Raw genomic sequence first — 27277 nt, forward strand, 5'->3', positions numbered from 1 at the left:
CAGCTTGCTCTGGGGATCCATTATCTCTACCTACTGAGGCTGAAATTACAAGTGATCAGTGATGGCCAGCCAGTCTTTATACATGGGTTTCTGGAAATCTAAACTCTAATCCTTACACATAAGTGATAAGTTTTTTTATCCACTAAGCCATCTCCCCAGATAATTCATTCACTTTTTGCAAATAGTTTTGTTACTTCTGGAAGAGTAAAGTGAAACTTACTATGGATGGTGGCCTAGGGTTTCCTACCTTAGTGGCAGTGGGGATGGAAAGATACGTTTAAAATTGCTAATAATAAGACTATTATAAGCTGGGCATGGTGGCACACACTTATAATCCCAGCACGCAGGTAGTCAGAGGCAGGGAGTCTAGAGAGTGAGTCCAGGACAACCAAGGCAGAGAAACCTTGCCTCAAAATGAAACAAAACAAAAAACAAACAGAAGACTGTGATAGATGAAAGATAGGAAAAGTGATCAAGAATGGCACCCTGGCTGTTAACTCAGAACATAATGATGCTACTTAATGAAATTGCAAAATCTGAGAAATGAAGGATGAAATAGAGGAAGAAAGAAATTTGAACTCAAGTTATTTTTACGTATTTGTGGTATGCTTATGACTTTCAATTAAAAATAACAAAGTGATTAAATATAAGAGCTCTGTCAAACCTGCAGCAGATGTGAGATGTGAGCATATGGAGTTGGGCATGTTTATTTACAGGATGTTCAGCCCAAATGAGTCTGTAACAGCCTTGGGTGGTGTGGAGAAGAAGAGGAGTTCCTCATTTTGAGGTAAGACAAAACTAGGGAGCTGAGGTAAAATGATACCAGTGCGGTAAGATGCCAGTAGATGGTGTTTGGTGAGGGAGCAAGTGCTCAGCTATATGAAGTGCTGAAGAGAATTCATGGTATGAGAGAGAAGCTCCCAATATGATTGGGAGGGCCTGAGTGAACTTGGCAAGAACACTCTTTTATGAACAGAAACCAGTTTGGAGCTGGTTAAGGAGTAAATAAGAGAAGGGGAGGGGGATGGAAGTAAATACACATCTCAGTTAACTGACACTTTGGCACTGAGAGAGTCCCTTGGGTGTTGCACTGTCACTGTGTATCCCACATCAGCAGGAATGGGTTAGCACTGGGTACTTACCAGCTAGCATTGAAAGACATAAAAGTAGGAGAAAGTCCTTTCTTCTGAATTCACTGGGTTGAAACCTCAGAGTGCTGAGACAGAAGCTTGGGCTTTTGTCATGGTTGTGTTTACATTCACCCTTCAGCTCTGTCTCTTGCTATAGCTTCAAAGCTTCCCCCTTTCTTTCTATATAGTGTTAGACAAGATCTAGGGACCTAAAATAGTAAAAAAGGTGCCAGTTAATTTATTTTTGTCCTTTTAAGGGGAAGTAAATGAGAATTCTCCAAAGGTTTTTGTCCTAAAAAAATGTAGAGCAAAATGTGTTATGTTATTATTCCTTGAAGTCCCCCAGGACAGGTGGGGAGCACCCAAAGGTCAGAAGCAAGAAAGAGAATCTCTGACTGGAGCAAGCCCAGTAAGGAATGTGGATGGTGACAACGTGAAAACAAGTATGAGAAATATAACAGTATGGCTAAGTCTTGTTAATTCAGATCAATGGGCTAGAAGCCTACCTAAATTATATTGAACTCTTCAAATTTTTGCTAATTTTATATAATTTTATATATTTTATATATGAATAAATCTCATCCCAGTTTCTTTCAGGGCTTTTGTTTGTGATACATATGCTCAAACTCCAGGCTTCATACAGTGTAGGCAGGTATGTTGATTAATAAGCCTCTGGACATACCTATGTAAATGACCCATTATTGCATGGGCTTCATTACATGAGGAGCCAGGTAGCTGAGCATTGGCATTCACTGTTCTCTGTGACCTCACCTGAACACAATGTGGCCAGTAGCTTCCCACTGACTCCCTGCCTTCCCTACCATGATGGATTTACATAGGAACTGTAAACCAAAACATCTCCCCCCCCCCACACACACACACACACACCAAGCTAGTTTGGTCTGGTATTTTGTCATAAGCAACAAGACTAATGACCAGTGCAACAAGTTTCTATCACCAACTTGCCCATTTTTATTTTCAGTCTAACAAAGATCTTGCTATGTTTAGTGCAGGGTGCCCTAAAACTAAAGGTCTCCTTATGTCTACTGCCAAAATAGCTGGAAATACCAAGCTGCTACCCAATAATCATGGGCCTATTCTTTGAATAAATCAGGCCTCAGTCCTCTTAAAAACCAAGGAAACTCTTATGATGTGATTAATCTAGAAATGGTGTGGAAAATAGACATCAGTGAATTTGCTGAGCATTAGACATTTGGATTTAGTTGGGACTCATAGGCTATAGGTGTGATTATGAGCATCAGTTTTTATCCCTTAAACCACAGAAGACAAGAAGCTGTCTCCTTTTTCTTAATTGGTCTCATGCATGCAGTTTTTTTTTTTTTAAGATAAGTATAATTAAATCTGGTCATGGACTTGTAGAACTTAGTTCTTATCCCAGTTTTCCAGATGCAGAACCTAGAATAGAAAGATTGATTACTTTAAGTAATGCACAAAGTAAATGACAAGTTGAACCCAAACACAGGGTAACAAACTCAGCCTGTTTTGGTTTGCAGTATAGTGGAGTGGGCTCACTGATAACATATTAATTTCAGATAAGATGGAAAAATCAAGGTGGAATATGCAAAATTTGACGAAAACTATTGTACGATACACATCAATAGCTACAAGAACAAGTAACTTAACCATTTCATAATCATGAAGAAGCCGAAAGAGTGGGTATTTGGTTTTAGTTCAGAGGACAAGATATTGAGATGTTCTTCTTGTTCAGGCGTAAGAACAGAAATGCCCAAATACTAAAGAATACTATATTTGCAGTCATCTGAGGTGTGTAGATGATTCCCCAGTGTGTAGATGGTAATTACTCGTTGTATCTTAACCTGTTTTCTGCGTACAGTCCAGAAGAGTGGGGTCTAGTCACTACAAGTATCTCGCATTGGAGTAGTAATGTATGGGTGCACTGTTTGAAGCCATGAATTATTTCCAGCAGATCTGGGATCAGTACTGGCTTCCCACCATTAATTATATGACCCAGGTATGCGACTTTGCCGCTGAGCCTCAATTTTTCACATGTAAAAGAAATGGTCCTATTCTCACAGGACTGATGTGAGAAGTAAATATGTTTAAAAAAAAAATACACTTAGGATTCTAAAAATAATCGGTTTTTAGTATATGAACTGTTACGGATTGTACCTGTGCTTAGGAACATTATAGATTAGGATGTCCAGTTGGCATCTGCAGATATTCCAAAATCAGATAAGGGACACTCAGCCTTTGTTAGTGTCATGGCTCTGCCATTGAGTGTGCCATATTAATAGGCTGCCCCTGCTGAAAGCAGTGAGGGGACCTTTGACATTATATTTATGTCCAAGTTAACTCTAGCGGATGTGGTGACACATGCCTCTAATCCCAGAACGAAGAGGCAGGCTATAGGGCTAGCCTGCTCTACAGAGTGAATTTCCAGGACAGCCATGGATACACAGTGAGACCCTTTCTTAAAAAAAAAAAAAAACAACCTCATAATATATCTTTGCAAATTAGTTTCTTCTATGTTTGAAAAGCCTTTTCATATATGGAAATAATCTATTCTCCAAGCATATAATAGGATCAGAATTCTTTAAAAATGGAAATAAGCATTAAATTTATGTTCAAAACTAAATATGAAATGTTTACAGAAGGTTTTATTTTATTTTTATTTTTTTTGCTAGTGCTGTAGGAAATTAACTTAGAAATGTGAGTAAACATGTGAATATCTTACCTGTAATTAAGTTTGTATATTATTATCAGTAAGAGTTAGGCCAAGCTAAAGATAATTTTTAAATGCTATTCTGTGTGTTTGGCCTATATGGCAAATCTGTTATTGTTTGGTTTTCATTTATTTTTTAGGTTTGTTTTTACATTTGTAAGTAACACCTTCTTTGTATATTTACTCCACATGTAATGTTTTTTCTGTCAGCATTACCAGAGTTTGAACCCATGTCTTTATATGTTAAAAGCAAGTGCTGTATTGCTGAGCTTTGCCCCCAGGCAGATTTACTTTTTTAATCAGATAGATATATGCTTAAAATAAATGTCACTATATGGCAAACTGTTTGAGGTATGGTTGTATTTGGAGTTCGGAAAAAGCCAGAAAGAAACATAGTTCTGTAGTATTGGGGATTTTTGAACTTTTGTTTTGAATAACTATCTCTTGAAATATTTTCTGTTAGCAAATCGGTAGAAAGTTCTAAGTTGTTTCCTTCACTATTAATTTTCTCCTATATGTGCGGTTCATCATAGTGAAACAGGTTAAAAAATTAATACTTGGAAAAAAAAACAAAGTATTTAAACTTCATTTACCATCTGTATTGCTGAGATCTGTTTGTTTCTGTTTTTAAAAGTCTTTGTAGCTTTTCATGATTCTGCTTAGTGCATCTTCTATTAAGCAGTTCAGACCATTGATAAGCATTATTCAGTGGCATATGGTCTGAGTGTGACATGCTTTGAAAAGAGTACAGAATTCTGATAATGAGGATTCTGTGAAAATGGGAAAACCAGCATAACAGATATGCTTTGAGAAGCTATAGGATTTAGCATCTTGAAACAATATATCACACTCAAAGGGACAGAACTGGCCTGCACAGTCTGTTAGCTCATTCTTGTCCAATCTGGTCTCCTTTCTTTTGGAGCCAGCATTGTCATCAACTTGCTGAATTATATTCTGACTGGAATGTACTTTAGGCCCAGAGTAATGTATCTACTTAAATGGAATCCTATCTCTCTACAAAAGCTTTTTGAGTATAATAAATTTAGAATATAAAAAAATTCTATTAAGTTAAAGTAAATGGTTCAACAGCTTACATATGTGCCTCTGCTCCCATCCCCTAAACAGATCACTCCTTCTAAGAATATAGATCTGTTTCTCTTTTATGTACAATATTGAATTTTTTTGTTTAACTGTTAGGTGGTCTGATATATTTCAAAGGCTGTTTATTGGAAAAATAGCAGTGCATTGTAACAAATATTTGTTAAACAGAAATGAACATTGGAATTGACATTATCATTTTCATTGTTATAGTTAGTCATAATTCTGCAAGCATCCTATCTTACCAAAAATTAAGCCGTTTAGTCCTTTGGTACCCATTTTTACCTAATAAATAATGTGTCTTATATCTGCCTGGAGTAGTACTAAGTACCCTTGGAGAGATTGAGATGGTAACTCAAACACGTTTTTTGAATCTTATTTTATTGAATCGAAGTTGAAAAAGGTTACTGTATTGATTTCAAAATCATTGAGACTATTTAATTTGAAACATTCTGTGTTGTATAAACTGATGTTAACACTGCTGCATTGTTTGAAGGATGGTCTGTGCTAAGCTTTGTAAAGTGGTAGCACAGTGGCAGGCAAATAGAATGTGGTGAAGAAGTATCTTAAAATTTTCAGCTTTCAGTACATGAACATTTCCCTGTTTGTTTGTTTGTTTGTTTGTTTTCCTTGACTTAAAATGTTTTGATCAAGATATACAGAATAAAAAATACATATGATTCGATAAAATGTACTATTAAATTCCTTCAGTCTAGCCCAGTAGTATGTAAGTGATTAGCATCTATAAATTTTCCTTTTTTGGTGTTCACAAAATTGAGATTCATCTGTAGAAACTGATAGTAAATGAAGTTGTTTGGGTTTTTGTGTGTGTGTGTGAGAGAGAGAGAGAGAGAGAGAGAGAGAGAGAGATTGCCCTCTTGAGGATTTCGGGGATTTTCAGTTCAGATTGGCAAAGCTTTCTTTTTCATGCATTGATTTATGTGAACATGAGGTAGGGAGAGTGTAAAACAGCTCCTCTTTCCTCAAACCTCCTATCACAAGGAGTTTTGGTTTTTGAATGGCAAATGGCATATTACTTTTGAGCTATGATTGTCCTGGGACCCTAGGAATTACACAGTTCACATAGAATTTATGAGGCAATTTAATAACTTTCATTGCAGGCAGTGTTTGTTATGTTAAATTTCAGAGAAAGTTTGTTATATTCACAGATAAATGTAGAAATGCTGTTAGTTGTATATTACAAGGTAGAATAAACTGCTAATACAATAAAGGTTGATAAGTAAAATTTCTGATGTGTATATTATTCAAAGTATTGTCTTTTCAATGAATTGCTTTCTATGAATTAATATTACTATTAAACTTTACCGTCTTTTAAGTATTACTATAAGATCACTTTCCCCACATTTTAACAATTTACAAGTTTTTTATTATGAAAACAAAATGAATAGGAATAGAAGCAGTGATTCTTCGTATGGATAATGTGGACTTACGTATTTTTTTTTCTAAACTGTAGCAGCCAGATAAAGGTCCCATAATTAGAGTTTTTAGATGGTTAATTCATGTTCATCCAAAGGAAGAAATGTAGCAGGTATGGTAGAAGTTACATGATAGAAGTGTCAGTAGAAGAGCAAAACAAAATAAAATCTAAAGCAATATTATTTATATTTTCATCGCAAACATATAAAATTGTACATGTTACTTTTTCCAAGTTCTCCATTCAGTGTTAGTACTAGTGGCATGTAGTGATAAGGCTATAGAGATATCTAAAATAGTTTGAATGTTTATGATCTTCCTATGCTGCCCCTAAAGCTATTCTTTGCTTTAAGGACAAGCAGAGAGGATCACCAAACAAAAGAGATTGAACTTTATCTTTAGTACTTTAAAGGAAAAAAAATTTGTAATAAAATGTTCTTATTGCCATCAAATTAGTGTTGCATTTATTATTTCCACTGTATAATAGAGAAAAGTAGAACATTCAAAGAATATTAATAAAATATATTTCAAAAAACATGTAGACATGTGAAACTTAACTAAGCTAAATGGAGGTTAGACTCGAACTCTTTAAAATATAAAACCTAGAATATATGATCATTCTGAATATATTAAAAACTTTGAATAAAAAAGAAGTTACATGTCTAACTTTGAAGTGAGGAATCATATTGCCAGTTTACTTGATAAAAAAGACACTTTGGATTTTCACCATAATTTCACTGTAAAAATAAAATGTATATAATTGTTTAGACACAATAAAAACCACAACAGAATTGTAGGTAAATACATGTTTTATAGATGTTTGAGCAAAAATTCTAAATAATAAAACATACATGAATACTTTGAAACTTTAAGTCTGACAGGTTAATTCAAATACTAAGTAAAATGATGTTTGAAAAGCTAGATAAGGATGTATTATGGACAGAGAGCTGGTACCCATAATCACAAAGAGATAGATACATACTAATAAGAAAAAGAGAGCTGTCACATCTACTAAAGTCAAATGTTAATTCACCCAAAAAGAAAAGAAAAGCCAGGAAATATGAAAGGCCTTTAGCTTCACTGCTGATTAAAACAATGAGATATAAGAAAAAATAGTAAATCTGATTTTTTTTAATGATTGAAAATTTTCAGACTGATACGATTTTATGAGCTTTTCTGGGAGAGAAGTTTGGGATGGGCATCCTTCAAGCATCTTCAAACCCTTTTGACCTGTTGGCAAATTTACATATTAGGCTAGTTACTAGTAGCTATTATTACATAACTCTAATGGGGGCAGGATTAAATACATGTATAGGATTACTATTCTTTACAGATAAAGAAACTAAGGGTCAGAGAAGTGACTTCTTTAACGGCCAATAGGTTCATTATGAAAACTATTGAAATAATTTCTGTCTGGTAGGATTCATTTTCTCAATTTTAAGCTCAAATCAAAAAAATAATTTTTAATAAGATTGAACCTTTTTAGACAATATTATATCATTTTAGATAGTCTTTAATCATTAAAGGGAGCTTCTGTTTATCATCATATTTTTTTCTTACAGCATAATATTAAAATGGGTAAAATGAAGAATATGTTTTTACCAAGTAGGAAGTCTTTTCAGTTTACCCAGATTTATTGAAAACTATATATTTATTCCCATATACTATCATTAAAAGAAAAAAACACAGCAGTGTCAATCAAATGTAATTGAAATTCATGAATATTTGAAAGCAAGTGCACCTACATCTTGAATTTGTGCTTGCATTTGTAGATGGAGAACATCATTGGAACAATAAGAGATTCCAACCTGAAGCTGACTCTAGCTTTTGGAATCGGAATGCATCATGCTGGGCTGCATGAAAGAGACCGGAAAACTGTAGAAGAGCTGTTTGTGAACTGTAAAGTTCAGGTAGCTTTTTTCCCTCCCGCATGAACACATATTTAAAAGTAACATAAAAGTTTTATTTTACTTAGCTATATTATCTTTTGTTTTTTTTTAGGTTCTCATTGCTACAAGCACGTTAGCATGGGGTGTAAACTTTCCAGCTCACTTAGTAATTATTAAAGGAACTGAATATTATGATGGAAAAACTAGACGTTATGTGGATTTTCCCATCACAGGTAATTTCTCTTACTCTAAAGAAATATTAAGCTTGTATTTTGTTATCCTTTTCAGCTTAGGTTTATATAAATTAAATTTTGGGAATTCATCCCCTTTAAGTAGTGCTAAAGAAATTAAGAAGTGTTCATTTTCAATACAAATGCTTCAGAAAATAAAAGACCTGGTTAATAACTATTAGGGATAGGAAATTTTGATTGGACACCACAATTAATAGATTTAAAAATTTTAGATTATACACTACTGCAAAGGTTCCTATATATAATAAAAGAAGGGAGTGTTATTCTCCAGGAGGATGAAAGATAAGAACTAAATAGACTAAATAGATTTCTTATCCAAATAAACAAATGCCCTGGGAGGAGAGGTTTTTCTGTATGGGCCTCAGTTTTCCTTACTTGGTTAAAACAGAAATATTATGTATTTCGTGTGTGCAGGCATGTATGTGTGCTCACATTGTGTGTCAGGGCACATCAGCAGTGTGTGCATGTACATGCAGGAAGAGGCCAGAGCTGGCAGCAGTTGTCTTTCACAATCACTGTGTACCGTTATTAACTAAAGCACAGCATCTTGCTGAACCCCAAGTTCATCTAGTCGAGTAACTGCCTCCTAAGTGCTGAGATTCAGAAAGGCTGCCATAGCCTTCTACCCTTTGTAGTAGAGTCAGTGCTGGGTCTCAAAACGTCTGTCCTCGTGGTTGTCTAGCAAGTGCATTTTCCACTGAACCATTTCCACAGGCCCTAAAATAGCAATATTCATAAAGAGCATCTTAAATCATGTAACTCAAGAAAAATTTATTTCAGAAATAGTATAAGCTACCGTTTTTAAGAGTTCAGGACTTAAAAGCTGGGTATGGTGGCACATGCCTGTAATCTGCACTCAGGAGTCAGAGGCAGGCAGATCTCTATGACTTCAAGTCCAGCCTGTTCTACAAAGTGAGTCCAGGACAGCCAATGAGCCAGAGAAACCTGCCAAAAAAAAAAAAAAGGTTCAAATTTAAATCACAGTCACTTACTTATAAGTTAGGGACCCTATTAGTAGCGATCAAAGAAGCACACATGTTCTTAGAATACTCTGTTGTGTTAGTTCTTGCTCTTAGAAGCACACCCTGATCAATAGTTGTACCTCATGCTCAGTGTCACTGCAGAATGCCTCTTATTCTCTCCTTCATAGATGTGCTGCAGATGATGGGGCGAGCTGGGAGGCCCCAGTTTGATGACCAAGGCAAAGCTGTAATTCTAGTTCATGATATAAAAAAAGATTTTTATAAAAAGTTCCTTTATGAACCTTTCCCAGTAGAATCAAGGTAAGTTTGGTTGTAAACTAATGTAAAGGGCTTCATTTCATAGTTACCTGGTGTTTTTCTAGTTATGTTTTTATTATAAATAAGTTTTGTTATACAGTGTTTTTTTATTATATTCTTTCCCATCCCCCAACTCCTCCCAGATTATCTCCCACCTCCCTTCCCACCAAACTTCATTTTCATGCAACCTCCTTTCTTTTCTGTCCTCTCTTTCTCTAACAGAAATAAAAACAAAATAAAACAAAAGATACTAACAAAGAAACTATTTGCAATTGATACCTCCTGGGAAATGGGTTCTCACCAGTGGAGTGACACTGTGTATCAGCCACACTATGGGACAGGCCTGATACCTAGGAGTAATTGTCCAACACAAAACAGACCCCATGCTTGGTTTTTGTTTTTGTTGGGGGGAGGGGGTGCCTTTTGTTTAAGTTTATTTTGTCCTGGCTATGTTTTACTAAAAAGTAGTAGAATTTTACAATGCAGTTATTACTGTGAGACAACATGAAACTGTGACTATTATTGCAGGAGAAAAATTGGTGTATACCCTTAAGGCTGCTCTATGCACTGATCCATTGGTTCTGGCACCAGGTGACCCAGGTTGAATTTTGAGCTCTGCCATGTACCAGCATGGCATTGAGCAATTTGTTTCTTACTTCATTATGTGTAAAGTGGGGGTGATAGCAATTCTAGCTAGTTCATTTGTATTTATAGGGATCAGATGAATAATGCTCTGTGGTGAGGAAAGCATTCAGTACATGTTACTTTTCTGAGAAATTTGTATTTTACTTGGTATTTGTTTTAGGTACTTTTCTTTTGGCAATAAATAATGTCCATATTAAGGAGGCCTATAGTTAGGTTTATATTGCTGATCTTATATAATTCAAGAATTTTATTCCACACCACTATAACTGCTACTCGAATGGAATGTTATAGTCTCTTCTTGCCTCCAAGTGGTTCATATGCACCAAGCTCCACAGAGAGACAGAAACAAACGCATGCCCACACACATACAGGCATGCAGCTTGAAAATAAAAGTAAATGTTAAAATATGAATAAACATTTATTAAAGACTTCAACAGTTCCAGAAGTTAGTGGTTACTTTTTGTTTGCTTGCTTTTGCTTTTATGTGTGTGTTGTCTTGGGATTGAACCTAGGTCCCTGAGGCATGCCAGCCCCTACCACTAAATGTATTACTGGCCTCTTTCTTTTTATTTTGAGACAGGGTTTCATGGAGTTACCAAGGCTAATCTTGAACTTCCTATGTAGCCTACGCAGGCCTTGAAATTGGAGCTTTCATGCCTTTAGCCCCTTCCCCAAGAACCTGGAGTGGCGGCTCTCCACCACCAGGCTCTGCTGTTTACATGTTTGCTTGTATTTTGAAATTTTCTAAATGTTCATGTCTTAATATCAGGATTAGAAAGAAATAATAGCTATTAAAAAGATATTACAAACAACTTCACACAAATTACTTTTACAGTTTAGCTCAAAGAGTAAAATGGGGAAATTAATGTGTACTTATAATAGAGATAACAGCTTTTATAGAGTGAGATGATTATTTTTATAACCCAATTATAATTTCAGAGTTAGTGTTCCTTCATTACTGAGATTGGATTTTCTTTATCAGAAGCTTCATATATTTCGCTTCTTCAAAGTTTGTGTATGTGGAATGGACATTTAGAAAATGAAGGCAAAAGTACAAATGCTGTGATTACCACATGATCTGAAAAAATTTAACGTTTGTCCTCATGTATTTTAACCCTATACAATGAAGCATTTTCTGATCACTGTTCCTTAAAGGAAGGTGAGCGAGGAAAGAGTACTTCTGGATAAGAGCACTCGGCCTGCTTAATTTTTAAAACTTGACGTATTTATACAGCATGGTATTTATATCTGGCAAGAAACTTAGATCTGATCGTGAAGAAAGGTATAAATCTTTCAGGATGTGAATTTGCTTATTAAATTTAAGCATTCAATAAAAAAAATTACTGAAACTGACACAATACAAAAGTCATCATATTCTGATCTTTGAAAGCAACTAACATTTACATGCTAGCACATGTAAATGTTTCTCTTACCAGATTATGATGAAAAAAATGAGGTTGCTAGATTATAGTCAGCCCTCAAATAGAGATTGCCAGTACTTTTCATGCTCACTGTATCCATTTTGCTGTTACAAGTAAATTGAGATTGAAATAAAGAACATTTTTACATTGTTTTTTTATTCAGTTTTTTTTAATTCATGCCCTTTGCAAAAACTAATTTTAATACTTGCATATGTTCCTTATGTAATTTAGCCCCTCCTTCTTTTTTCTAGATGTTGCTTTCTTTTTTATTTTACATAAGAAATGAAACTTACCATCTTTTCTCCCAGTCTTTCAATACATCTGATCACCTTTGTATATGCCATAATACCTAACAGAATGCTATTCAATTTTTCCAAGCATTTAATGCTCACTGGGTGAATGGAGGAAATACCTTTGCTTCTCCTATCATCCCTGTATTACCAGTTCTTCTGTTATTTTCGTTGTTCCTCATTTCCCTTACAAGCTTCCTTTCTTAACTCTCATCTTCTCTCGATAAATGTCTAGCTCCCTTCCTCCTGCCTGTGTTTTATTTTTCCATATATCCATTCTTTTCTTTAAAAATGATAGCAAGGACTACCGTTTGTGAGTGTTTACTAAATGACAGGCAGTAGTAATTGCTTTCAGCAGATTATTACTACTTAAGCCCTTCTAGGGAAATTCTGTATTACTATAGGGCTCTGTGGACTCTGTTCAGATTCTCCTGAACAGTGCAGCGTACTTTTTTTTTTTTTTTAACAAGAAAGGACCTAAATAAGTATGTGATAGTTAACAATGTGCTCTTAAGTTCGTGGTGCTAAGTGATAAGTTCACAATAACTTTTAACAGTTACCATCAAATAATCTGTAATAAATTAATATAAATTATACATAGGTGTTTTACTAATACATAAATTACACAAACACTTTTCTGTAGCAGTAACATAAAAACCTAAACCTTGACTGAAATAAGTGTTTATTGTTCATTGTATTTTTTTGTGTGTGTGTCTTATTCAATATCTAGCTTATTAGGAGTGCTCTCTGACCACTTAAATGCAGAGATTGCTGGAGGTACAATAGCATCAAAGCAAGATGCAATGGATTATATCACCTGGACTTATTTTTTCCGACGTCTGCTCATGAATCCCAGGTAAGTGTGGGCCTATTTATATGCAAATTGTATGCACAGAAAGTGCAAGTACTTTCAGGAAACTCCAAATCTGTGAGTGTTTCTCAGTTCTTGGGACATTCTAAAGATGCAAGTTTGGCAGAAAATCATATATTGTCTCATAGTGTCATAGTACAGGAGAGCATGGTTGATTGTGTGCATTTACTTGTATAAATTGCTCTGGGATAATTTTCAAGTGCAGTTGAGAGTCAAAACACTGGGAAACAGAAAGAAATTTTCTGAACTGTGTGGTCATGACTGTCATAGATACCATTGGAGCTGAGAGAAAATTAACAGTGCTAAAGAAGTTGGATGGGGAAGTTTATAAGGCTTTCTTAGGATTAACAACCCTACGAGAGAAGATAAGATTGCAGTATGTTTGTATTTGATTCTATTTTTCTCTTGCTAGTGTATTAGATCTTGATTTAGGCGGCACTTTTTAGATGTTAAGTCATACTCTGAAACATACATATGAGTATACATCGCTTGTCTCTGTTGCCTCCTGTTTCATGTAGGAAAGACATGAGTAAGCACTAGAATTTGGATGACAAGTACTCTAAAAGAACTGTATTTAAGCCTGTGAAAGTGACAGCTTCCCAGAGGATGTGACACTCCAGATCTTGAATAAAGAACAGGAGTAGAAAAGGTATAAAGCATTTAGACAGAAAAATAAAAGCAAAGGGTCCTGGGGTTTGGAAGCGTCGTTGGTGTTTTGGGCATATGAAAACTTAATGTCGTCAGGAAAGTAAAGAATGTGAGGGTGAAGCGTGACTTCATCAGGAAGTAGATGAAAGCATTGGAGGGAACAGGGTCTGTGTCCCATTCACCTCTACATCAGTGTGCACCCCTGATCCTCTCAGAAGGGAAGAAAATGAGCCAGTGTGAGTGCTTATACATGAATTACCATATCAGATTAGGCTTTGCTGTGTTTTGATTCCTAGAAATTTTGGAAGAGCATCAGTTGGGATGGGAAGACAGTTACAACAGAAAGACCGGTTAGAAAGGTGTTTACTAATAGGAGAAGGTGCTGAGGGCTGTCATGTATACAGAGGAAATAGAGCAAGGGTCAAATCTGAGATATTCCTGATGAAATAGTAAGCCATAAAGAGATCTTTAACAGAGAAATCATTTTTTAAAAATGTCATTATGAAATCATACTGTTAGTGTCCACAGAAATTTTCTTTCAGCCAGCATTTCTCCTTATACAGATAGCAGTCTTAAATGACTGTCTCTCCTTAGAGTCCCTTAACTATTAAGACATTTGGGATGGTGCTGGTAAAATTAAGAACATGGCCTACAGTACAAGTGAATTTGATACCAGATTGCAGTTTGTTTCTTACTTTGTCCAAAAAAACATTGCCTTTTTTATTTTATAAAAATAAAAGTTCTAAGGTTTCATTTGAAAGAATTCAAGAAAAGTTTTTCAAAAATAATACCAAGAAACTCTATTCCAAACCTATCTTCCCTATGCTAATATCTTTTACATCACAGTACAATTTTCAAACTCAGGAAATTGACATTTATACAAAACTATTTGCTAACCTGCAGCTTTACCTGTTGTCCTGCTAAACCTCCATTCGCTTAGAATCCAACATACTATTCTACATTACAGTTGGCTGACTTACCTCCTTTGTTCTGTCTACCCTGTGCCATTTTTACCTTTCGGCACCTGAAGAACGTTACCTCTTGATGAATGCTGCCTAGTTATTTTGTACACCATCCTTTGGTGGTTTGGGTGGGCAGGAGCCCCTCATCTGGCCCTTTTACACACTACTGAGGCAGCACTGTTCTCTTCTTACCACACCTTGTATGTTCTTCTCTAGAGGTTCTTTTTGCATCTACATATCACCTGGATATCGGGCTTCAAAGCGTGCTGATGGTGGGTCTGCGCTTTATCAAGTTACAGCTGAATTTTCACACCAGCAGTGTGAATGCTACAACACAGACTTCTGCCAGCATTTCATTCTTACTGTACCTAAAGCTACATTAATCATAAACCTATCAGAATTCTCTAATCTCATTTTCTTTTGTTGATATTACCACTGATCATTTTACCTTTGCTTCAGAACCAATCTTTTCTTACTTTCTTTTTCTTTCCCTAGTTTCAGTCACTCTTCGCCTGCTTCTAGTCTACCCTGTTCTAGTTTCATTTGTATTCTATCAAACAGGATTTATCAAAAATTAAATTATGTAGAAAATGTAAAGTAGATATACTTTGGTTTGGATTGGTTTGTCTTCATTTTGTTTGTTTTTTTGTTTGTTTGTTTGTTTGTTTTTAGAGAGAGGAAAACTATAGATAGCCATAATAAACAGTAGTAATTAAAGTCAGAACTTGAAGTGATACACAGTGATGAAATTTTAAAGGGAAATCATCATACTGGATTTTTGATCCAAGGAACTTTGGGTATTGGTGACTTCTGCGTCTCCTGTTCACCCATTGTTGCAGTCATTTTGTAGATCAACATGTGTTGCAGAGTCTACATTGCCTCACAAGCTGTGTCTGATGGCCAGCACTGCCTTGGTGAAAATTTGGGGACTGCATGTCGAAAGAGTCCACCATTTTAATGACCTAATGAGGTTTCTTCTTGTGGCAGCTGCTTTCCCTGCTGCCTTGACCTGCAGGGCATTTCCCACAGGTACTGGAAGAGTGCCCACAGCACCTCCAGTAAACAGGCTTCTCTCGCTTAGGGTTTTTGCTGCCACTGTTGATCCTGTGTGGAACACCTTCCCCAGCCCTCATAGCCACTCAGGCTGTGACAGTCTTAAGTATTCTGGTCACATTTTTAGGATGCAAAAGTATCCACTCTTGACTATCCTCAGCACGTGTACTTATTTATTATTTAGTAGCTACCTAAGTCAGTATTTTAGGTAACTTTAGTTAGAATGAAGCTGTCCGTATTCTGCAGTACAAACCTGTTCGCAGATTTTCTGGGTCAATTAGTCATTGCAGAATACAGAAATTATCTTTTTAATAGCCTTGTTGCTTGCTGGACAGCATAACACCCCAAGTCCCAGCCATAATACTAGCTGTTTTGAAGATGCATTAGTCAAGTAAACGAAAGTTTTTGCTTTTTTGTGATGACTAAGCCATGTAGGAGTGTATGGGCTAAGGCTTTGGCTTTCATTCTGGGGGAAATTGGTACCATGGCAGTGTTTTAACACATGACAGAATCTTTTTGTGTCATAAGTTAGGTCAGTTATAATAATAAATCCTGTCGGTGGTTTATATATTCCTGTTTTAAGATAGAAATTCTCAGATCCATTTATGTCCGTTTATTTGGGGGCTGGGAATAGAGACAGGCTTTTACTATGTAGCTCTGATGCTACTCTGGAACTCACTGTGTGGACGAGGCCTGTCTCAAACTCAACAGAAATATACCCTGCCTCTGTGTGCCCAGTGCTGGGTTCAAAGGTGTGCATCAACACACCCAGTTAAGATCCATTTTTTTTTTAAATCAAACTCAACTTTTAATCAAGCTAACATTGTTAGCTACATACAAAATTAGAATGACAGTTTTAAAATGAATAAACTTAATTGCTAAAGTTTTACACCTGTAATCTCATCACTTGGGAGGCTGAGTCAGGAGCAGTGCTACAAGATTGAGGCTATGTTGGCTTACATAGTAAGACTGTGTCTCAAAACAACATGATAGAGTGCAAGCAAGAGTACGCAATAGCCTTTTAACATGCAAAACAAAACTGGCCATTCCTCTGGTGGCTGCCATCATGTGAGCGAAGCTGGGTGCATACAGATACATCCAGGAGCTGTAGAGGAAGAAACAGTTACCTAGGTGATGTGCTGTCTTCTGAGTCTGCTGCTGGAACCACCTCCAGCTGTCTGCACTACACAGGCTTCTCACGCAGCCTTCCCTGATAAAGTACAAAGGCTGAGATACAAAGCTAAGCAAGATTATAGCATACTCATGCTCCATGTGGTGGCCACAAATGTCTAGTTCCAAAGGGTGAAAATTATGTCAGGCCTGTCTATTGTGGTGGTAACCAGCTAATTTTTCTCCAAAGCCTTTAGTCTGTTGCTGAGGAGAGAGTTCAGTATCATTGTGGGACTTTGATCAGAGTCCTGCATTCTTACTGGGTTGTGAAGAGTACGTATAGAAATTTTTCAAGGTTATCCTCATTGATTCATTCCATCAAGCAATTAGAAAAAATCCTGACACCTAGTGGATCACCAAACCAGACCCCAAGAGCTGGCCCCAAGAGTTATGACCTTCAAAAGGGTCACAAATTACATCCACAATATTGGTGGCTCTCACCATGCAGCCTAGAGGATATAACAGTACTCTTCAGCTCCTCCGTTACCATGCTAATGTATGTCAGATTTATACTCAATAAACAATTTAGGACATGTCTGCTTAAAGGTTTTATTTGTTAGTTAGTCTGCAGATTGCAGTGAATGCTTTGTGGAAGTACAGCAATTAAAGTGCAGTAATGTTTGAAGATGACAAATGATAATATATCTTGTTTCTGATAAAGTTGCTATCACTACTTGCATTATCTACTTAGGGAGCTAATTGTATGGTGTTTATGCCCACTATGTAGTATCTTTTGTGTAAAATCCTGTAAAAAGAGTCCTGATTTGAGACTAGCCATGTAGATATGTTTTGCACATGTTATAGAACCAACAGTTTTATTGTGATGATGCAGTCTTCTGGTTCATTGAAGTGACTACTTGCTTTGGAGTTTGTTGAATACTAATTTTAGAGTTGGATTTTTCTTTAAAATGTGTAGGAAGAGAGGCTTTCAAACCTGTTTTTGTGAACATACATAAAAAAGTTAGATCAGCTACAACCCATTTTTTATATTTCGCTAGTTTTTATTGATTTATTACTTATTACATTTTATTCACTTTGTATACCACCTGTAGCTCCTCCCTCATCTCATCTCTGTCCCACGCTCCCTCTCTCTTCTCCCTTAGTTCACTAATAAGGGAGGTCCTCCTCCCTTACTATCTGACCCTAGCCTATCAAGTCTCATAAAGACTGACTGCATTGTCTTCCTCTGTGGCCTGGCAAGACTACCCCTCCCTATGGGGAGGTGAGCAAAGAGCCAGCCACTGGGTTCATGTCAAAGATAGCCCTGCTCTCCTTACTAGGGAAACCACATGGAGATTGAACTGTCTATGGTCTTTACCTGAATGGGAATCTAAGTCCTCTCCATGCATGGTCCTTGGTTGGTACATTGGTCTCTGCAGGATCCCCTGGGCCCAGATTTTTTGGCTCTGTTGGTCTCCTTGTAGAGCTCCTGTCCCCTCCAGGTCTTTCTATCTCCTCCCTTCCATAAGATTCCCTGCACGCTGCCTAAAGTTTGGCTATGAGTCTCAGCGTCTGCTTTGATACCCTGGTAGGTAGATTATTTCAGAGGCTCTTTATGGTAAGCTCCTGTCCTGTTCCCTATCTTCTCCGCTTCCGATGTCTGTACTTTTTTCTTTCTGAATGAGAATTAAGCATCTTCCCTATTTTAGTGGTCCATTTTCAAGAACCAGTGGCCAGCTTTTTTATCACCTCCCCCTGGGGGATGCAGCTTTGCCAGGCCACAGAGGAAGATGAGGCACATAGCCTTGATGAGACCTGAGAAGCTAGAGTCAGATAGAAGGGGAGGAGGACCTCCTCTATCAGGGGACTAGGGAAGGGATATAGGGGGAGAACAGAAAGGCGGATGGGACTGGGAAGAGACAAGGGAGGGGGCTGCAGTGGGGATACAAAGTGAATACATTGTAACAAATAAATTTATAAATAAAATTAAATTTAAAAATATCAACATATTAAATAATGTAATTAAAAAATAGGGTACAGAGCTAAACCAAGAATTCACAATAGAGGATTCTCTAAAGGCTGAGAAGCACTTAAAGAAATTCTCAATGTCTTTAGCCATCAGAGAAATGCAAATCAGAGCAACTCTAAGATTCTATCTTACACCCACCAGAATAGCTAAGATCAAAAACTCAAGGGGCAACATATATTGGCAAGGATGTGGAGAAAGGGGAGCCCTCCTCCATTGCTGGTGAGAGTGCAAACTTGTATAACCTCTCTGGAAATCAATCTGCCTCTTTCTCAGAAAACTGGGAATACCTCAAGACCCAGCTATACCACTCCTGAGCATATACCCAAAAGATGCTGTACCGTACAAGGGCATTTACTCTACCATGTTCATAGTGGCTTTATTTGTAATAGCCAAAAATTGCGGTGACAACTTTAAAGTCTGTTATTTAATTCATTTTCAAATATGTGTTGTCTGAAGTCACATTCTTCCTAGTAACTGAAACTTTGTATTATTTTACCAGTGTTTCACCTTTCTGTCTTTTTGCCCTGCCTGCTAAAATTAGCAAACTGTTTTCAAATTCTGCACATTAATGTTAAACATGATACCATGTAGACTCATCTAGTTCTCTGAGCATACATCTCATTCTCTTTAAAGGCTGAGTAGTATTCTTTTGTGTGTATGTGCTATTTGTTCATCTGTTAATGGGTGTTTGGATGTTGTTGAAGATACTAAGATGAACATGGCAGTGCAGAGTAGTTCAAATACAGGATTCAGTTCCTTTAGATACTTACAGTTTTATTGCTCTGGTCAAGGAAATTCTTACAAAAGCAAACATTTAACTGGGGCTGGATTACAGTTTCAGAGATTCTGTCCACTATCATCATGGTGGGAACCGTGGCACTGTGTAAGTAGACATGGTACTAGAGGATTCAAGAATCCTACCTCTTGATCTGCAGGCAGCAGAGGCATGCTGTCTCCTGCATGCTCTCATGCCACACTGGGTGGAGCTTGGGCATTGGAAACTTCAAAAACTACCCCCACAGTGACATACTTCCTCCAACTAGCTCTACACCTCCTAATAGAACCCTCCCTTTAGGTCAAGCCTTCAAACACCTGTGTCTGTTGGGGGCCAAACCCATTCAGATCACCACTGTATGTAACTGCTAGTCAGACAGCTAGATCAGTTGTTAATTTTGATTTTACTTTTATAGGATATTTCCATACTATCTTCCAAAATAACTGTACTAATTTGTATTCCCACCAATAGTGTGCAAGTGATCCCTTTACTTCACATCCTCATGACTGACTTTGATTATATATTTTTTATTATTGTCTGTTAAAATCATCTATCCCCAGGGCTCTGCACAAAGGCATAGGAGTTGAGGAAACGGGCAAATTTCCTTTAAAATCTGTAGTTTTCTCATATTAACAGCTATATTATATATAATTTTAAAAAATGTTCGTGCTTCCTATCATCCATTGGCATAAATGAAATTTGACTTAGTTGGGAAGGATGTATATATGCAAGCTGGCTTCTGTATGTGTTTGGGTGGGGGTGTAACCAAGTGATAGATTTATTTAGCCATAGAAAAGAAATAGTTGTTCAAAAGACAGTCCTTTATAGATAATAGGAATGAGCTGATTATTCTACCCATTTCAATTAATCGTGCCACCTCTGTAAACCTAGCACTGTACCACAATATCCACTGTTCCTGGCTTACAAGCTGTGTGTCTGTTTATAGCCACACATGTGTCTATATGTGCATGTGAATACACTCTCATTCAAATCTGTTTAAACAGATATATTGTTTTCATAAGATAGAAGCCATTTCAAATTAAGCTTGTGGTTCAATTTGTATTTTCAGTTTTACTCTGCTTTTGAATATATTTAGGCAAAAATGAGGTCTTTTCAGCTGTCCCTGAGCGCTCTTCCATTATTTGTGTCATTATTACCGCTGCATAATCTGAACATAAAAACATGGTGCTGTAACAAATGACTTCCCAGCACTGACAGTTACTGCAGTGGCATTTCAGTGCTGATGGAAATTTTCCCAGCAAGCTATCTGGCCAGGTTTACATAAACCAAAACGGAAATGGCTGCCACTGTTCACATTAAATCCAAACTGTTTGTTCTAACTTTGTCTCTGTTTCACTTTACTATAAAACCTCTTTCATTCCTAGTTGATGAAATTTCATCTCTTTTAAGGTTGGAAAAATATAATCTAAGGTTTCTTGTGTGTAATTCTTATTTCTACCTTGAATAAAGACTTTAAAGGATAATTTTTTAAAGTTGTTTTAGGTTTAGATTGTTTAAATTTTATGGACTTTTAAATTTTTATTTCAGGGAGAGGCTTGTTACGACTTTTCCCAATGGACTGCTAATAGAAGTTAGCTTGTCTAGCCCATGTGCTAGATGCTGTCAGTATCCAACTGCCTTTGACTTTCACACTCTCAGGGGACTAGTAATTGTTGTGTTCAAACAGCCTGTAATTGTGATCCCGCTGGCTTTCTCAGTACGCTTCTGGCTATTAGAATCATTAAACAACTCAGCACCTGTTAACAGCATTGTAAATATTCAGCCCTGCTTGTGTGCAGGTTAAGTCCAATATAGAGAAATCTTACAGAGCCCAGTCTCATAAATTAGAGCTTCTGACAAGTCAATTATTGTGAAACTGCCTTTCTCTGTGAAAGAAATGAAATAGCATGCTGACAAAAGGCAGGCTTTCTGGTTGTAACAGAGGAAGATAATGACTTGATGATTCGACACAGTGAGCATGAAACTGCAGTCTGCTTGTTACCTGTAATTAAACAGTTGTGTAAAAGTCACTGTTTAAATAATCAGTAAATTATAAATTTTGTACTGTCGAGAGTACAACATGAAAACAGACCTTTCAAGTTAGCTGCCACATGCTTTTTCAAGTTAGAAAAGTGATTATTGAAAATCATAATTTGCTTGTACTTAATTTAGAAACTGGGAAGTAACAAAGTTCACTTAGAGTAAGAATGGGGACGTGTGTGCAGCCAGTCAGACCATCAGCATATATTGACTCTCAGAATGTTACGCATTCTGAAACATTATTGTGTTACATTAATATTGTTTACAATGTCTTAAAAATTACATATGTAATTTTGATGGGAAAATGTACTCTTCAGAATTTTTTTGATGGTTAAAGGTGATCTCGCCTTCAGACCAAGTATTCAGCCAAAGAATGTGTTTCATGGAAGTCAGGGAAGCTTAGTTATTACTTGCATTGAATTTGTGTTTCTTTGTCTATGTTTAGAAAAACATTAGAAATGCATATTGGTAACAACTTTAAGTCTTTCCTTTTAGAATAAGTTGGTTGTTCAGTGGTTAGATTTGAATAATTTGTATTCTCAAAGACAGCATGAATTTGATCAGAGTTTTTTCTTTTAGCAATTGATTTTATATGGTTGCAAAAATGTTTTTACTGGCTGTGTTATATGCATGAAATTAGGCCTCAAAAACACTTAGAAGGGAAATTCACCACCAAAATATAATTATAGTGAGTAAAGTAAAATGAAACAGAATGTAGTGAATGAAGCAAAACAGATACTGAAAATATCTGTCTCAAGGAAGTTTATAATTGATTGTTTTAAATAGGTTTACATCTAACATTTTTATGATAGTATAAAGTGGCAATTTGGCATTCCAGTTAAATATTTAGGATAACAATTATTAGTTGATACGTAACAGTATCCATGAGCTTTTTTATTAAATAACCTAATAAACTTAAAAGTAGAATTTTAATTTTTCATGGTAATATTGTTTTCTAAACATTCATTTTCATACGGACTTTTTTTCTTATTCTGAAAATGATACTCCTAATGCATTTTTGTGGGCACATTTTAGTAGTACTTTTACTTAGGAACAACTTTATTAAACTGCACTAGTGCAGGTAATTGTAAATCATATAGGCGTGCATAGGAATAGCAAGCCCAAATGTGGCAGAAACAGAAGGAATCCTCTTGTTGCATAAAGTTTGAAAAGTCTAATCTTGGGGATTGAAAATAGAAGAGAAACACATTTAGTAGTATGGACATTTGTTTACATGTGATATTTCAAGTATCCAGAATTTTTTATTATTTTCTCTTTTACTGTATGATGTTTTGCCTGCGTGTATGCTTGTGTGTGGTATGGTTACATGGTGCCTGTGGAGACCAAAAGAGGGAATCACATCTCCTGGTGTTACAAATAGTGTGAACCATCATGTGGATACTGGATATTGAACCTGGGTCCTTTGGAAGATGATCCAGTGCTCTTATCCACTAAACTACAGCCCAATGTGTCCAGAATATTTATTTTCACCTTAATTTAGGAAAGAATTATCTTAACTAAATACCAAAAATTAGTCATTTGCCAGGATAAAGGAAATAGTTCTTGACTTTTTCTAATGCTTCCTTTTATTTCCATGTAGGCCAGTGTCATGAATATGAGCACTCTGTTTATATTAATGATACATAGAGTTCAGTACTTTTGTTATCTGTTCATTGAAAGTGCTGCATTGAGGTTCACAAGAGGCCATTTGTTTGAACAGCAGTAGTTTTTCCATGAACAAAAAGTAACTGTCTTGTCTTATGAAAGATTGTTTTGCTAAACGAAATCTAGTCCTTTACTGGCCATTCGACAATGAAGACTTTGGTGAATGTAGACATTTCAAATTGTGGCATCTTAGGAATGTCATGGGAGATGCACTGTAGTGTTCATCATCATCTGCACTACTTCTTTCTGTTTAAATTTATCCTGATGTGATTTTAAATTCTTCGCTGGGATATTTTTAAATAAGTTTTAACTTTTGAAGAAATTGAAAATGTCTTCCACAAAGAGTCATCCCTGTCTGATGGTGATTTCCTATGAGATTGTTGACAGTCTCTTTCATTTGAGACTGTAGACAATTTTTTTCCTGTCCTGTTCTGATATTGAAGCCAGCCTGGTGGGATATTAGTGAAAATCGTCTGTAAGTCTCTAAGACCATAGTTTCCACTCTTATCCTTCCTTTGAATGAGAAGAGAGGTGGGATATTATATAGATTATCCATGGTGACTCCAGTCACATTTACTGTCAGGAATTAGGAAATTGCCATGATTTTTCATGTAACCTTCACTCCCAGGTACAAACTTCTTGTGGTCAGGGATTTGCCTTTCATTGTTGAAGTAAAAAATGAATGGTCAACTGAATTACATGTTCTTACAGTTTTTATTTAGAAACTATGCAGAGCTGGAACCTGTGCATTGCAAGATATATTGCTTTATTTTAGCTTGATGGTTTTCCTTACAGGCATTAGAACATCTTGTTGCAAAAACACTAGGAGAAAAATTCTCAAAATTTCTTAGGAAAACTCCCATACCACTAAAGATTAGTAGTTCTGATTGTCTTGTAAAGTTATCAAGAAGAGTGCGTGCATGAGTGTATTGTTTTCAGCCAAACTTTGCATTTCACAATTTCTAAATTCAGTGCATAAGGCTACTTTGGAAAAGATGGGTAAAATGAATTAAAACCAAGTTTAACATAAGAAAGTGCCTTTTCATACATTTTTTTTTAAATCCTGTGCTGATGATAGAGTCAGTATTTAATTAAAGTTAGCAAGTATTTAATCTTCATTATATAATTCTATGCTGTTACATTTTGGTTTTTTGTTTAACTTATAATAAATATATCATTTTCTTAAGATTTACATGTTTAAAAGTTTTTTCATGTGATTTGTCTATTTTAGTATTTTATCTTTTTCCTTAGTGTTGGCAAACTCAAACTTTAGTATTGGGCTTTTGACCTGTACAATTGGAGTGTTAATTGTGGTTGTTCAGTTTTTCATTGAGTTTTCTATTTGCTGTAAATCATGCTGTTAAATTTCTGAAAAGATTGTAAAGTTGATGTGACAATTCTAGTAGACACATCTTGAAACTGACCTCACTTTTTTCTAGCTACTACAACTTGGGTGACATCAGCCATGAATCCATTAACAAGTTCCTGTCGCATCTGATTGAGAAGTGTCTGCTTGAGTTGGAGCTTTCCCACTGCATTGAACTTGGAGAGGTAGGCTTCTGGTCCAGCTCTTGACAGTAAGGTGTCTGGGGCTTGTGCTACTCAAATGCGCAACAATTCTGTGTCGGTAGCAACTACAGTGTGCGCACTTACCCTCTGAGGAAGGTGGACCTCCACTGTATGACTCACCTTCTTTAATCTTTATTTGAAATAGGATCATCGCAGCATTGAGCCTCTGGAATGTGGCAAAATTGCCTCCTATTACTATTTGAAGCACAAAACAGTCAAAATGTTCAAGGACCGTTTGAAACCTGAGTGCAGCATTGAAGAATTGCTTTCAATACTAAGTGTGAGTTTTCTACTACTGTGGCTTTTGTATATTTACTTTATGCCTTCTTTTATAATTTGAACCTTAAGTTGTTTCTGGTTTCGAAACTTTACCAGAGAGTGTTCAGGAGGGTCTTTCATCTTTCAAACAAAGTTTCTTTCCATTTTTATGTAGGATAACCTTGGGACAAATGTGACCGTATGACCCATCCATAGCAGGATTCTCCTGAGTAGAATCAGTGCTATTGATAGGTGAGCCAGGATTAGTGGTGTATTTTGCACTGTCTGGAGCAAGGCTGAGGATTGAGTGGCCCCTCTAGCTGAGATTGGAAACTTGCTATTTGTTTGGATGGTTCCTTTTTGGTACTAACTGTGATGCTACTAATGAGCCTTTTTTTAAGGATCGCTGTGACTACATTCTGTTTCAAATTAACACCAAGAAAGCTCTTTAGTGCCCGCTCCCCTCTTCCCATCTAGCACCTTCTGAAAAGAAAAATGTACAAGATATATCATGTAGTCAATCTATTATATTCTTCTTTTTCCATTTTCCCCAAAAAGCTAAAGCCTAAATTTAATGTTGAAGTTTAAGATAAAATCTGCACAGTGCAGGTGATGATGGGGGTCTTATTTTGCCTGCACCTTCAATAACTTCAGGCCGGCCAATGAGCTCCAGGGATTCGCCTTTCTCTGTCTTTCAAATGCTAGGATTACAGGTGTGTCCCACCATGTTGGGCTCTTTATGCTGCTGGGAGGGATCCAAATGAAGCTCTTGGTGCTCATACAGCAGACACTATGCCTACTGGTCTATTTCCCCAGCCCACTACAGTGTTTGCTTAAGTCTCATCTTGTCAATGGTGAAATTCTCATTTTTAATGCTAGAGAGATGTCTCAGCAGTTAAGAGCACCTGCCACTCTTCTAGAGAACCCAAGTTTAGTTGTATACACATGACTAACTATACATATGTATAGTTATATACACATGTATACACACAACTAACTGTACAGACTGAGCAGGTTATATTTACTTATTTAGGGTTATATACATATATGTAATAACAAAAAATAGAGGCATGAAATTTGAGAGAGAGTAAAAGGGAAGGGAAGGGGAGGTACATGAGAATACTTGGAGGGAGGAAAGGGAATGGGAAAACAATGTAGTTATATTTTAATTTTAAAACATGAAAATATTTTAAAGGCACAGAAATTTGAAAAAATTATTTTTTAAAAGAAAGAAGCATTTTCATTTCTTAAGCAACATATATTTGTACTTTGGCTTTTGTTTCGTGTTGATCAAACTAGAAGTTATGTTATTTGAAATTTTTTTCTTTTCTCAGAAATGTTATAGTATGGTTGTTATTTGCAGAGCAAATGTGTTAGAAGATGACCATAGAATGAAAAAGTCAAAACATTGATTCACCAAAACCTCATTTCCCTTCAGTTATTATCAAAGAGTTGTTTTAATTGCTGTATGATACGCTTTTATACACCTTTTCTCCTCTTGGAAGAGATAGTTATGTAGACGCTTACATTCAGCCACATGTCGATTTTCCTAAAATAAATTGGAATTTATACCATCTGTGTAATTACTAACATATTACTTTCTACTTTGCTAAAGAAATAGTATCTCTTGTTGAATAGGAATATAATTATGTTATTGCCTTTATAGTATTTGTCAGAAAAGAATCCTTTCTTTAGAAGCAAAAGAAAGGATCTAATCAGGTCATCTTATCATATTCTTTCCCTAAATATTTTCTGAATTTCAAGCTTCCATTTCTCAGTATCGCATAGGAGAAGATTGTCATGACTGAGCAGAAGAAAAAAATCTATGTGTCAGTCCCATTTGTATCTTCTAATTCCTATCCTCTGTGTCCTTTTTCTCTGTCTTCAGGATGCTTGGGAGAGCCTAATAGTTTTCAGCATGGTAAATCGTATTTCACCAAAGTACAGGCAACATGAATTTTCTGAATTTGCAGGTGACACTAAGTTTTTCCATGTTAGATAGTAAGAAAGGTGCTTAGCAGAGTGAGATTGCCTAGGTATGTCAAAAATATTTTGTTTTCTGTGTTATTTTTTATTTTCCATGGTCACCTATTCACCATATAGATACTTTTTTTAAGTTGTCTATAGAGAGAGCGTGAGGCACTTGTGATCAGGA

At 36.2% G+C, this 27277-nt stretch overlaps 1 protein-coding gene across 2 annotated transcripts in view; it reads left to right on the forward strand.

The window, feature by feature from the left end:
* Ascc3 (activating signal cointegrator 1 complex subunit 3) overlaps positions 1 to 27277 on the forward strand; it is a 312592-nt gene that overhangs the window by 180593 nt on the left and 104722 nt on the right. For both annotated transcript variants that reach the window (XM_060373328.1, XM_060373327.1), the window contains exons 31-36: positions 8139 to 8276; positions 8368 to 8488; positions 9657 to 9789; positions 12873 to 12998; positions 24735 to 24846; positions 25010 to 25144. In XM_060373328.1, the coding sequence (XP_060229311.1) occupies positions 8139 to 8276; positions 8368 to 8488; positions 9657 to 9789; positions 12873 to 12998; positions 24735 to 24846; positions 25010 to 25144 (765 nt within the window). The remainder of the gene's footprint in view (positions 1 to 8138; positions 8277 to 8367; positions 8489 to 9656; positions 9790 to 12872; positions 12999 to 24734; positions 24847 to 25009; positions 25145 to 27277) is intronic.

This window comes from Meriones unguiculatus, chromosome 20 (genome assembly GCF_030254825.1).
Source record: "Meriones unguiculatus strain TT.TT164.6M chromosome 20, Bangor_MerUng_6.1, whole genome shotgun sequence".
Lineage (NCBI taxonomy): Eukaryota > Metazoa > Chordata > Mammalia > Rodentia > Muridae > Meriones > Meriones unguiculatus.